At 40.2% G+C, this 13,876-nt stretch overlaps 2 protein-coding genes and 1 long non-coding RNA gene across 3 annotated transcripts in view; 1 reads left to right on the top strand and 2 right to left on the bottom strand.

The window, feature by feature from the left end:
* The window catches only part of LOC148973306 (uncharacterized), a 69,346-nt gene extending 62,083 nt beyond the window's left edge, over positions 1–7,263 (top strand). The window contains exon 5 of the long non-coding RNA XR_016146814.1: positions 5,979–7,263. This is a non-coding gene — a long non-coding RNA (uncharacterized LOC148973306). The remainder of the gene's footprint in view (positions 1–5,978) is intronic.
* A 379-nt stretch (positions 7,264–7,642) lies between these two features.
* LOC120470594 (olfactory receptor 6N1-like) lies at positions 7,643–8,590 on the bottom strand. The gene has a single exon (XM_039660174.2). The coding sequence runs from the start codon at positions 8,588–8,590 to the stop codon at positions 7,643–7,645; it is 948 nt and encodes a 315-aa protein (XP_039516108.2).
* A 4,097-nt stretch (positions 8,591–12,687) lies between these two features.
* On the bottom strand, positions 12,688–13,629 carry LOC120470531 (olfactory receptor 51I2-like). Its single transcript, XM_039660089.2, has one exon. It carries the CDS (start codon positions 13,627–13,629, stop codon positions 12,688–12,690), a length of 942 nt encoding a protein of 313 aa, XP_039516023.1.
* Positions 13,630–13,876: the final 247 nt, after the last annotated feature.

The raw sequence follows: 13,876 nt of genomic DNA, 5'->3' as shown, positions 1-13,876 counted from the left end.
AGGCCTACGTAGTTTTTACTTGACTCTAATCCAACAGCAGTTTAGCCTGTAAGGCGGGAACTTCTAGATTATAAAACCTATAAATACATTTAAATTAAAAATACATGACTTTAGAAAAGAATAATAGTATTTTATTAAATGCATTTATTATGAGAGCACTACATTTTATTTAATTAAATCATTTAATTATATAATAATTCTTACTTTAAGACTGGGGTGAAGCAAGGAAATTACAATTTACTTAAACAAGGTGATGAACGACACTCTGATTCGTGGATGTGGAAAAAAAGATTAAAATTGTGACATGCAAGATTAATTGTGAAAAAAGGTGCCTGCTGCTTTTGTCAATTTTAAGTTTTAATTTAAAATGTTTGTGATTTTAATATAAGTACATGGTTAAATATGTCTATGAAAGAGTGTGTTTGTACAAAGAGAATCACACTGGTGACAACTTCAACTTTAGCTGATAACTTCTGGATTTGAAATACAAATACAGTGTCACAGCCGCGGATCAACAAGACGCTATTTGTATCTGGAAATAAGCGTCCTTCAGATCTATTGATACAAACCAGTCCCCTTGGCAAATCTGCGCAAGGATTTTCCTGGTTGCAAGCATTCTGAACTGGCTTTTCATAAGCGCTTTGTTCAGATGTCTTAGACCTAGAATGGGTCCGAGACCCCAGTCTTTTTCGGGGACCAGAAAATATCTGCTGTACAGGCCCCCTTCGCTCTGAGCGCTCCACTTCCGGGATCTCCAACAGCATCAACTATAGATGTCTCTCAGCGATGATGAGAGAAGCCATAGTCTGCCCAATGGTCTGTGTAGCGCTCCGTAAATCTGGCACCTCCAATTTTCAGAGAAAGTCGGCCTGGAGTATCTGCAGTATGTCAATCGAGTGAAGAGCCGACACAGCCTGCCCAGCGGCGCTGTAAGTGCGGGAGTGTTTGGCTGAAGAACTGTGGCAAGCCTTTGATGGCAGTGCAGTCTTAGCTCGCCGTCCAGCAGAGGGCAGGCAAAGATGGGCTGCTATGGTTTCTTCCACCTCTGTCTTTCATACCGTCCACCACGGAGAATGCTGCAGAGACAAAGGAACGCACTCGGACTGCGAAGGATGTTCCAGGATTTTGCGACTTCTTCGTGAAGCTCAGGAAGGAAAGGTGCGGGCCTGGAAGGCGGTGGGGCGCGGCCCCGTTGAAGCAAGCACCTATGCAGTCGATTGCAGGCGGGCTACGCGGACGCCTCCCACTCTAGGCCAAGGCTCGCCACGGCTTGCGAGAGTAGACGCATTAGTTCCGGCTCAATTTCCTTGCAATTCACAGACAGTGGAGCGGCGGTCTCTCCCAATCCTCACTGTCCGACGCCAGTAGTCAAGTCAAGTCAAGTCAAATATATTTATATAGCGCTTTTCACAATATAGATTGCATCAAAGCAGCTTCACAGTATCAATCAAAACATAATAACAATGTTTGTTTCTTAGTGGAAAAACATCCACGTTTGGTAGAGGTCATCTAGGGTATTACTGATTGGTTAATTAATTTGAATATCCCCAACTGAGTAAGCCAAAGGCAACAGTGGCTAGGAACCGAAAAACTCTATGAAGTGACTTAATGGTGTCCTAAAACTCCACAACATGACATCATGATTTTGCGTAAACACACTTTTTGTTGCTACTTTTTGTTATCTCTACGCATTTTGAGCTATCCGTGTGTGTGTATGTCTACGCCATTAATGTCCGAATGATACCGCGTGTCTGTACACGCCGTCAAATGTCTGAGCAAAACGAAGAAAATGTAGATCTACATCTGGGAGCGATCTTTTTTTTTCCCAAGGATGGTAGGGGAACACTCATAAATGCCATTAACCCCAGTGACGGGTAGGTTTAGGGACGGGGTTGAGGTAAGTCATATATTTATATATACAGTAATAACGTTAAGTCAACGGCATTCATAAACACACTGAAAAGCGATTATTCTTGTTGATAGCACGCCAAAAATGGAAATACGAATTGGTGTATCATACACACACTACTTCATGAGATCAGTCTGAACTCCATTAGGTGACCCAATGGAGAAAAAAAAAACTTTGGGAGAACCCCGGCTCAGTTGGGGGTCAGTTCTCCTCTTGCGTTTATGAACTATTGGCCGGATTTACAGTAACTGTGAGGTAAAAATGTATATGAATGTCTCTAAACAGACTTTAAACGCAAACCTGTGATAAACGGTGGATGGTTCACATGCACACTAAGAATTGATTCTATAGTAAGGTGCATATGAATATATGTGCGCAGGTTTGTAAATCCCTACAAAACTATACCTGAACAAAGGACTTTTTTTAAACATAATTTAGTTTTATTTTATCACTTCGTTGTAGGTACACAAAATGAAATTCACAACGCTTTATCTGTAGAGTGGGAAAGGGAGCCCAAGATAAAGCTGTAGATAAAGCAGAACGCTTTATCTGTAGAGTGGGATAGGGAGAGGCTAGTTGGCACTTCAGCACTGTATTGTCATCAGGTCCAGGCTAAGCTCCTCATCCGATCTGGATACGGCCTGGATCTGGCGGGCTGTGGGAAAACCTTAGGATAAGCAAAGACACTCAAATTAGCGTAGATGACATTCTTCTTATGATGTAACGAGTACATCAGGATTTAAGGGAAGTGTTCCCAGTTCCGGCTGATCTAATCTATGTGGCCTAACATTGAAGTCTATAATGTATTATGTGTATGCTAGGGCAAAGAGATGTGTCTTTAATCAAGCTTTGAACTGACAGAGTGTGTCTGGTTCCAGGACAATGGTAGGAAGACTGTTCTACAGTTTTGGTGCTAAATAGGAGAAGGATCAACTGCCAGTAGTCAATTTTGATATTTGGCCGGAAGTTTGAGATCGCCAGGGTTCGAAATGAGGGGGGGGGGGGGGGTCTCGGACTCGGACCCCTACATAAGTCATTAGGGAATCCCCATAAGAATTTATGTTTGGATTTGGGAGGTTCCCCGACAAATATATTTTAATATTAAAAATGATTGTGAAAATGGTTTTTAGTGACGTTTTACATTAATAACAGTAATTAATTTATTTCCTAGCTCGAGGCAGCAATCAGGGCAGCTATTAGCTGAGTGAGTTGTTGTGGTGTTGCCGCTAATGTATGGACTGAAACACAATTGCGCTGTTGGGATTTACAGTAAAGAAACAGTAAAGAAACATTGACAGACATGGAAGCGTCAGCGTAAGTTTTACCAGAAAGACTCTATTTCAACGTCACTAATTGGTAATTCCAAGTTAACAATCGCGGCTCTACATCAAATGGCTCAACTGCATCAAGCGGCTCAACTGCCCTCCGAGAGAATCATTATTCTCATGGAAGGGAGCGGGCCGCCGGTCAGCAACGACCTCTCACGTATCGATTTAATTCTTCTCGCTTCAAACACTCTGGGCACCTCCGCTGCCCCACCCGACAAGGATACTCCAGCTAGCTCGGCTCCAGCCCCTCAATCCAAACCAGCAGGTAGAAAGCGCACTGCTAAGTCTTCTCCACCAGCTCAAGCCAAAAAGGCAAAGTCATCTGCACCAACGGCTTTCCCTTCACCAAAAGCAGGATCGGAAGCATTCAACACTCAGCTCTTAAATTCCATTAAAGGTCTTACGGAAAAAGTCAAAGGATTCGATTCAAGGCTAGGAGTATTCGAAGCTGCCTTCGCCTCGAAGAATACCGGATTAACCATGCCATCAACGTCTTCAGGGTTATTCTCTGTTTTCCCCACTCTTCCTGGTATGGCTGATCAGGTTTCGGGTCCCGCCACGTCAGCAGCTTCGGCTTTTTACTCATCAAATCGACCGCCATTTCTGAACACTGCCACGTCAGCATCCACACCGGGTCAGTCTCTCCACGGCTACTCCAGCTCAAAACTTCGGTAGGCGCTTCGTCCCTCCCGCTGCAGTCACAGTGTCTTCAAAAATGAGATCAGACATCATCTTAGGCAAGGATATTAATTTAGCTGCCTTACTGCTACCATCTCCTGCAGCTGATCGTAAAATGGTCGATTGCGGCGACGTGGCAGTCTTCGTGAAATCTTCTGATCCCAGATTGTAATGTAATCTATCATTCGGCGAATTCGTCATAGCGTTTGGAATCTTCAGGGACATATTATGCCAAGCTTTCCCCCATCGCAGGGAAGCTTTACCTCGCCATGCTGGCCGATTTCAATCAAAGATACGGAGTATCACAAATCTTTTTCTGCGAAATCGGCCTCCTTCACCACCCTGTTTAACACTAGACTGGACTTGTCCATCGCCGATTCTGAACTGTTGGTTCGCCATTTCGGAGGTCAACGAGCTCTGGCTTGCATCGTGTGCAGCTCACACGGTCACTCAGCTGCTTTTTGCCCCAAAGGACTCGCTCCAAGAGAGTCAGCCGCTCTCCATGGTGCTAATACTGCACACGCGACTTTTGACGTAAAAGGCAGACCTGCAGTATAATCGCCTTCAATGGCACCCCTCTATGCAATAACTTTAATGAATCTGTTTGTAATTTTGGGTAAATTTTCGCATATTTGCAGCTTCTGGAGAGACCTGCATCCAAAATCTGTCTGCCCACGACGCTTCAGACCAGCGGCCAGAGGAAGAGCGGCGCCTCAGAAAAAGTTCTAAACGGCCACCCCTCTACTCCTATTAACATCGCTACTCTCTCCAGCTACCATTCTTCTAATCCAGATTACTCTTTCGTCGACTACCTAATTACAGGACTTTCTCAAGGATTTCGGGTCAGCGCTTGTTCTCCCCTCTCCACCTCTTACGTCGCAAAAAATCTTCAGTCTGCTTTAGCAGAACCAGAGACAGTTTCAAGCCTGTTAGACAAGGAGCTAAATAAAGGCTATTTAATCAGCCCCTTTAGTGCATCTCCCTTTTCCTTGTATTGTATCAATTCCATCGGTGTAGCTACAAGCAAATATTCGGGGAAAAAGCGTCTGATTTTCGATATGTCTTCTAATAGCGTAGCGAGCGTTAATGAATGCATTCCTTCAGAGCCATTTTCTCTGTACTACGCTTCGGTCGACGACGCTATCCATCTAATCAAACTAGCAGGTTACGGTGCTTGGCTAGCCAAAGCAGATATTACCGACGCTTTCAAGATCCTTACCTATCCACCCATCCGATTGGCATCTTTTCGGTGTCAAATGGGAATCTCTGTTCTATTTTGCTGTAAGACTCACGTTCGGCTGTAGAAGTAGTCCAAATATTTTTAACTGTTTATCTGAGGCTTTGTGGTGGATCCTACTGAACGTTTGTAAGCTACCATTCGTCTTACATTTACTCTCCGATTTCTTACTTATAGATTTTCCCTCAACACAGAGCTCAGTACTGGATTCGCTCAAATCATTATTCAGCGACGTAGGCGTGCCCCTTTCAATTAAGAAAACCATGGGTCCCGCTACTTCCCTTGAATTTCTGGGTATCATTCTCGACTCGGTTCAGATGCAAGCCTCTCTCCCCGACGACAAACTTTCCAGAATAAGAGCGGTTCTGGAATCTTTTCTTGTTGCCCGCACGGCTTCTAAACGCGACATGCTCTCCCTACTCGGGCATCTCAGTTTTGGTCACACCAGCTTAACAATTGGAACGGCATCTCTTTTTTTTATTATAATGTTCACGAATCATACGTCGCGCTAGAACTATTTACTGACGCAGCCCCCTCTAAAGGTTTTGGGGGTTTCTTTCAAGGGCAATGGTTCTCAGAGAAATGGTCAGACGCTTTTCATTTATTTAGTGCGAATTCGTCCTCAATTGCTCTCCACGAATTATATCCCATTGTCGTAGCGTGCGTCCTCTGGGGCTCCGCTTGGCGTTCAAAATGCCCGTCAATTATGTCTCTACTTCGTCGCCTGATTTGGCAAGCTGTCACGCACAACTTCATCCTGAAAGCCGTACACATTCCAGGTCATTCTGACATAATTGCTGATGCTCTTTCTCGCTCTTGTTTGCAGGCTTTCAGACGTCTTTGCCCAGAAGCAAACCAGAATCCAACACCATGTCCAGACCTAGCCGAGCTGATCCTAGACTAAACTCTCAATTCAATAGCCTATTAAATTCCGCCAGGTTTTATATTATTTCTTAACGCTCAGTTTATTTTAAATCCACAACCGATTGAGTCCACTGCGTTTTTATAGCAACGGAATATTCAATCATAGCCTCTGCGGCTTTTATCTTGGGTATCAATTTCTCAAGATATCGAAGCTCCGACATTGCTTTCGACGAGCAAATTCTGCCTATCGAGGCCCCATCGAACGAATTAATCGAATTGCAAATTCGTCCCGGGGCAGCAGTCCCAACAATCATAAACTTAAGGTTATATCGAACCTATTCTATCACATTCACTTCGTTTCGGGCTTAACGTAGCCATCGCAGTAATGCTATCGAGCTTTCGTTTTTATGCACGGAAATTTGTTTTCACGTAGCTCTATAAAACACAATTGCTAGTCTACTTCACACTGATCACGGGCATCAGTCTCAAAGTATTGTTAGATTTTAAAGAAATAATATCATTTCAATCTCCCATCTCTGCTTATCGAAGCACCCGGGGAAGTCGGCTCATTGGCAGCATATTAGTCACTTTAAACAGAAGGTCATCACGGACCAAATTTTAACTTCCCTACATATGGTTTATATTTTCATAGCAATATCATACTAACATAATAATTATTATGCATGATCTCGGCCTATCGAGGCATTGTAATCTAACAAGCAAAGCTAGGTTCGGAGGCAACCGTAGCTGCCGATGATACCGCATATCAAAGATTCCATGGTCACCATTCCCAAATTTGTGGGCATCTATCAAACCCATCGTGGTTTATAATCTCCACTCGTTTTCGCCAGTCGTAGCTTCTGTCCTTTTAGGATTCGTATCATACCAAAGCACAGCGTACCATTAACTTCATTTCTACTCTCGCTATTAATTTCATCTACATCATCGCTCTAACCGCTCCACATGTTAAGGCTTTTCTCGAAGTCGTTTATCAGCTTTTACATGTTCTAACTTCCCCGCATACTTCCAGAATCCTTTTAGGTACGTAAGGAATTCATCACATATTCCTTAATTTTTGGGGGTATAGGCTCCGCCCAGCACAGACCATCTGGCAGGACCTACCTAATTCACAGACCCAGACGGATGACAGGGCCCACGCCAATGAACTGAGATGGAGCTTGTCGAGTGTCTACTTTATTCCGTCTGTGTTCTTTACAAAATAAATCTATTTCTTTCAATAATTCTCCTCAGTCTTTCTGGTAGAAATAAGAGATTTAAATGGTTTACATGTTCCCTTGTCCATTTTGACTCCTCTTAAGAAAGATAAAAATGTTGTCTTTAATGAATATGGGACTGTATCTGCATGTCATAGACACAGTTAAGACTTCATTAAAGCACAATCAGTGAGATAACAGTGTCATGACAGTTAAATTACATCAAAGGAACATAAAATTTGTGCACATTTGTCAAGTGTAATCATGCATCATTTACTGTTTTATACACACACACGTGGCTGTAAAGAGAAACATAGCTATCACAATTTTTATGTTGTACATTTTATATAAAAAACCCCAAAACATAAGTATATCTAGGATAATAAAATATTTGTTTGTGACCAAGTAATATTCAATCAGATATTCCCACTTCTTTTTTGAACAGTAGTCTCATGACTTCCTTCCGTAGTCTTGTCAGATTTAGTCCATAAATGAGGGGGTTTAAAATGGGTGGTATGAGTAAGAATTCCAGGGCCATGAAATTACGCAAATCTTGTGGCAAACTCTTTGAACCATAACGAGTGTACAGTACATCAAACAGCAAAGCAACAGTCACATTGAGCAATGCAAGAAGATGTGGTACACATGTTTGCATGAATTTTTGCCTGCCCTCTATTGACTTCCTGCATTTTTTAACCAAGTAAATGTATGAGCAAAATATCAAAATTGCATGTCCAAAATATGTCAAAATGATTACATACCCAATCACATTATTTACTGTTGTAGAAAAACAGGAGAGTTTAACAACAGACCAATTTTCACAATATAGCTTTTCAATAATAGAGCCACATAATGTTAGTCTTGATGTTAATACAATTAAAACACAAATGCAAAAAAATGGAGGAAGCCAGCAGAAAAGGATACATTCAAGAACCCTCCGATTGGTCATTACTGAATGATACTCCAGTGGTCTACATATTGCCACATATCTGTCATATGCCATCACTGTTAATGTTGAAAAGTCACACAGAACAGATACATAAATGACAAATATCTGAATCAAACATCCAGCATAAGAAATCACATGATACTGGGATAATAAATCATACATGAATTTAGGGTAGAATCCAGCAGTACCAAAAAGTCCATTTACACACAGATTACAAATAAAGACATACATCGGCTCATGAAGCTTCTTATGCGAGATTACAGTGTAAATTATGGATACATTACACAACACAATTAATGGATAATACAATGCAGTCAAAGAAAAAAACACAAATCTTTTCCCCATCATTTCATTTAGTCCAGAGAGTGTAAACATTAAGACAATGGATTGATTCTCTAGTGGTTGCTGCATCTGGAATGAAATGCAGACTTTTATGACAGAGATTTCATTATGCACATCATAATAAAAAATTAGTTGATAAAAAGTTAAAACTTAGATAATCATCAGATAGTCTACTCTTCAGTCCTGTGATAGCCTATAAACGGAAATATTCAATACTCTAAAGGTTGCATATGCTGGTTCTTTAAAGACGCACACAAAGAAATAATTAAAATCTTACCACAATCTCTTTGTGTTAGTTTGACAGTGCTGTGAAAAGTTGATCTGGTGATATATATATGAAGACTATTCTCATGCCAATTGCCTTGTTTGTGAACAAAAGCTCTCTTGAGAATTTTTTAAAAAGAAAATGTCAGTTACTAAACATGTCATAAAAGTAATATGAATAAATAAAATTGTTTCACATTGTATTTTAATTATTGTAAATAAAAATCCCCAAATCTTAAAACCCTGGGCCCAGTTCCCCCAAAATATTTTTATCGCTAAGTAATTCTTAACCCATTCCGGGAGCCGATCCTCCCAATACACACACTACGCTAGCTTCGTAAGGCCACGCAAATTACTCAAGGCCCTGCCTCCCCCTCGTGTCAAAGCACGTCAATCAAAGTTTACAACATCAATGGCCCTGTCCCAAATGGCACACTCCGGACTTGTGGACTTTCTCAGAGTCCATACTTCGGTGACGTCATGAAGTGCAGACCTATAGTGCCCTTAGCGCGAGTCTTCGAGGGCGCATTGAGAGGTATTTCTGGGAAAAACTCGATCGTCACGCCCGAAACAGGAAGACGGTCTGGTTGTTGCATAGAAGTACAAAAACAGGATTTATTTTATTTTCCCATCTTATGTCCATGTGAACTACCTGCTTTTAAAGTTCTAATTGTATATGCCACCTGGGCATTGCAATAGATGTCATGGTTATGTAAATGATAAAAAAAGTTGTACATAATAATACATAATGTTCAATTTTAACACGAAATGAAAAAGTTCAAGAAAAATGTATAGGTTTCAATATTCATAATACGTTTATGACTCAGTAAAGCCAATACATTGGGTTCTATTTATGTAATGAATCATATAATGCGATCATATCATTTAACGCGCTTTTATTATGTTTCACATATCAACCACTGGTCTCTAAAGGTCGAATAGACTGTAAGTAACAACTGGTAAAATGTACGCCTATGTCATAAAAACCATAATGATACTTACACCTTTAATATTCCATCTTAACAGTCCGTGAGCAAAATCTCCTCCCATCTGTTGTCTGATTGGCCTTTCGCAAGGATTCCTGGGTAGTTAAAGTGCGTGGAGCCTGCATCTATGTGGGCTTCGCGGAAGACCGCTTCAAGGGTACAAAGGGGGCGCTGCTGAGCACACTTCAGAGATGCTTAAAATGCCAAATGGGACAGCCTACGGACTCGTAGACTTGGCGAGCACGCGCAATTTAAGTCCACGAGACGACAAGTCTGTGTGAAGTGTGCGATTTGGGACAGGGCCAATGAGATAATTAAGCGGAACTATCCTTCTGGTCACGAAAAGAGAGACTGAGAGAAAAACACCATGTGAGTGAATTGCGGGAACAGCGATCAGGCACACTAGTGTAATTTCTTTATAGTGCGGAAAATATGACCCCGCAACCAAAATACTATCAAAACACTCCAACTCAGCCTCTATTCTTCGCGAAAGATGGATAAAAAGAACCAGATGAAACGAAAACCTTGAAAAAATGATATACGATCTGACCAAATCACAGAGATGTCAATTCGCACGGGACTAATATTATCACAGGACCTCGGTGTTTGGCGAAATATAGTAGGTAATTTGCGGGGGAATTTTTACTTTACCGCAATTATTACAAATTACTACAGGTCACCAGATAATACTAATCCCGTGCGAATAGGGCTTTAAGCAACTTTTGAGCTTGGCATGGTTGTTGGTGACAGACGGGCCGGACTAAGTATTTCACAATCTGCTCAGTTACTGGGATTTTCATGCACAACCATTTCTAGTGTGGTGTGAAAAGAATGGTGTGAAAAGGGAAAAACATCCAGCATGCGCCAGTCCTGCGGGCAAAAATGCCTTGTTGAGGCAGGGAGAATGTGCCGACTGATTCAAGCTGACAGAAGAGCAACTTTGACTGAAATAACCAGTCGTTGCAACGGAGGTTTGCAGCAAAGCATTTGTGAAGCCACAACACTCAAAACCTTGAGGCGGATGGGCTACAACAGCAGAAGAACTTACTCGCTACCACTCATCTCCACTACAAATAGGAAAAAGAGGCTACAATTTGCAAGAGCTCACCAAAATTGGACAGTTGAAGACTGGAAAAATGTTGTCTGGTTTGATGAGTCTCGATTTCTGTTGAGACATTCAGATGGTAGAGTCAGAATTTGGCTTAAACAGAATGATAACATGGATCCATCATGCCTTGTTACCAATGTGCAGACTGGTGGTGGTGGTGTAATGGAGTGGGGGATGTTTTCTTGGTAAACTTAAGGGCCTTTAGTGCCACTTGTTCATTGTTTACATGCCACGGCCTACCTGAGCATTGTTTCTGACCATGCCCATCCACTTTATGGCCACCATGTACCTATCCTCAGATGGCTACTTCCAGCAGGATAATGCACCATGTCACAAAGCTCGAATCATTTCAAATTGGTTTCTTGAACATGACATTGAGTTGACTGTACTAAAATGGCCCCCACAGTCACCAGATCTCAACCCAATAGAGCATCTTTGGGATGTGGTGGAACAGGAGCTTCGTGCTCTGGATGTGCATCCCACAAATCTCCATTAACTGCAAGATGCTATCCTATCAATATGGGCCAACATTTCTAAAGAATGCTTTCAGTACCTCAATGAATCAATGTTCCTAATAATATTTTAGGTGAGTTTGTGTTGTTTAACAGACTACAAGAGAAAGCCATTTGTCACTCACTACAATATATTGCCCATATGATGCTTATGATTCCCATGCTAGTCAGGCCTGACAGGGTGGTATGTTTGTGACATTACCACACAAGAGACACTATATATAATAATGTATTTGTGTAGTTTTTAAAGGTTTTACATGTCCTTTTGTCCATTTTTGTCTTTCATGAATATAGGACTCTACCTGGCATAGTCACAATCAAGACTTGTGCTGCTTTGATAGCTCCATTCAAGCAAATGTATTCATCCTGCATGTTCATATACATTACCTAAGGAAATAATAACTAAAACAGGTATAGTTTTATAGGGTTTTTAATTGTACATTTTTAAAATATTAAATATTTTTAAAATTAAACAAATTTAATATGTAAATATTAAACTTCCAAATGTAAACTGGTGACAGTACAGTACAGCAGCAACACTAATTATTTTCCATTTGGTTTTCTGTTATATCTCGGGATGCCCATCCCGAAGTAACTAGAAAGTACGTCAGCTATAGTTTGGATCCAGCATCTTCAGATCGCCTTAACTTGTGAAGAGATGAACAACTCCTGCGAGGATTTACGATGACACAAACTCTGAATCAATATGCACCAATCCTACGTTTTCCATTTATTATAATCATTATGTGCACTCATTATGTGCCTTAAATTCTGAATACATTACTTGGACATAGTCAGCTCTGATCATACTAAATTGTAACGGAGACGCATTCATTTTCTGTAAAGGTCCTTTGAAACTATATGTATTGTGAAAAGCACTATACAAATAAAGGTGAATTGATTTGAAATGTGAATTACTTAAGGCAAGAAAAAACAATCCGGATTCAAACACAGTTGAGACTAAGCATGTTAATGCAAATACCAGCTAAATATATTCATGTGCACCCATTAATATATTAAATTGCACAGTGTTGAGTAACAAGTAACAATAAGGAAATGTGGCATAAGTATTTTGTTGAATATCAAGGTGGAGATTGTTTCAAATTCAAAACATAAAAGGTGATGCTGACTTGTTTTATGATGACATCAGAAGTATCTGTTACATGAGAAAATAATGTGCCTCATCTTGTAGCACTAAACAAATCATTTCAGAAAATTAAGTTTTATGATAAAAAAAAAAAACACTGTAAAACCAAGGAGCTTTTAATAATGTCATATTCTCCATTAATTACATAATCATGAGAAATGCACAATTTTTGACCGTTGGAACAAGGATGAAATGTTTTTGCGAATATCTGGCAAATTTAAACCATAAATAAGAGGATTGAGAACAGGTGGAATAATCAAAAATTCCACTGAAAAAAATATACCCACAATCTTGTATTTGTCTGAATCAGACCGACTTAGAGCAATGTCACAAAACGATGCTATAGAGTAGTTCAGAAAGCTTATAATATGAGGAAGACATGTTTGTAATGCTTTGCCCCTAAATTCTTTGGAGCTTTTTTGACAAATGATCAAAATTCGGACATAAGTATATAAAATGAAGAAAGCAGGGAGAAAAACTGTCGTTGTTGAGACAAAGAATCCAAGTATGTTGTTACTCAAAGTGGAAGTCCCACAAGAGAGCCGAACCACAGACCAGTTGGAACAGTACAGTCGATCTATGTCAGTCCCACACAAAGGCAACCTGGCTGAGAAGAAAATAAGAAGACCCATCGAAAATGCTGAATAAACTGATGCTATTGCCATGTATGATGCTGTTACTTTTGAGGTCATAATTTTATGATATTTTAAAGGGTTGCAAATGGCAACATATCTGTCATATGCCATCAGAGTTAATATTGTATATTCAGATATTGCAAAAGAATAAATTGTAAAAATCTGAACAAAACACGCTGGCCTAGAAATGGTATTTGTATCAGAAAGGAGATCAATCATTATCCTAGGGAAAAAACCAGCTGACCCATAGAGATCATTTACAGACAAGCAAAATATCAGGATGTACATTGGCTCATGAAGGGATTTCTCTTTAAACACCACAAACAAAATGATGGCATTCAATAGTATAATTGCTAAATAAACTGTAATTGTCAATATTAGGATGAAATATTTAACATGAACAAACTCCTTGAACAAAGTAAAGTAAAAATATGAAGGCATGGTTCCATTTTCCATTTGCTGGTCAAAACAATGAAAATTGCCACAAAAATAAAATGTATAGATTCAGTTGTTGCCTGTTATTTGAAGAAAAAAAATCAATAGTCTTTGATGAACCCAGTATAGCCTATAAAAATATATATGTAATTTTTAATAAAAATTATAGAAAAGAGAGATGCTCATAATAGTGAAGAGAATAGTGAGGAGAACTGGTTGTTGCCTTTGATCTGAGGCAACTGCTAAATTAGCAGTAAGCGGTTAATAT

Source organism: Pimephales promelas, chromosome 16 (genome assembly GCF_988280905.1).
Source record: "Pimephales promelas chromosome 16, fPimPro1.hap1.1, whole genome shotgun sequence".
In the NCBI taxonomy this organism is placed as follows: domain Eukaryota; kingdom Metazoa; phylum Chordata; class Actinopteri; order Cypriniformes; family Leuciscidae; genus Pimephales; species Pimephales promelas.
This window is presented reverse-complemented; position numbering and strand designations above follow the sequence as displayed.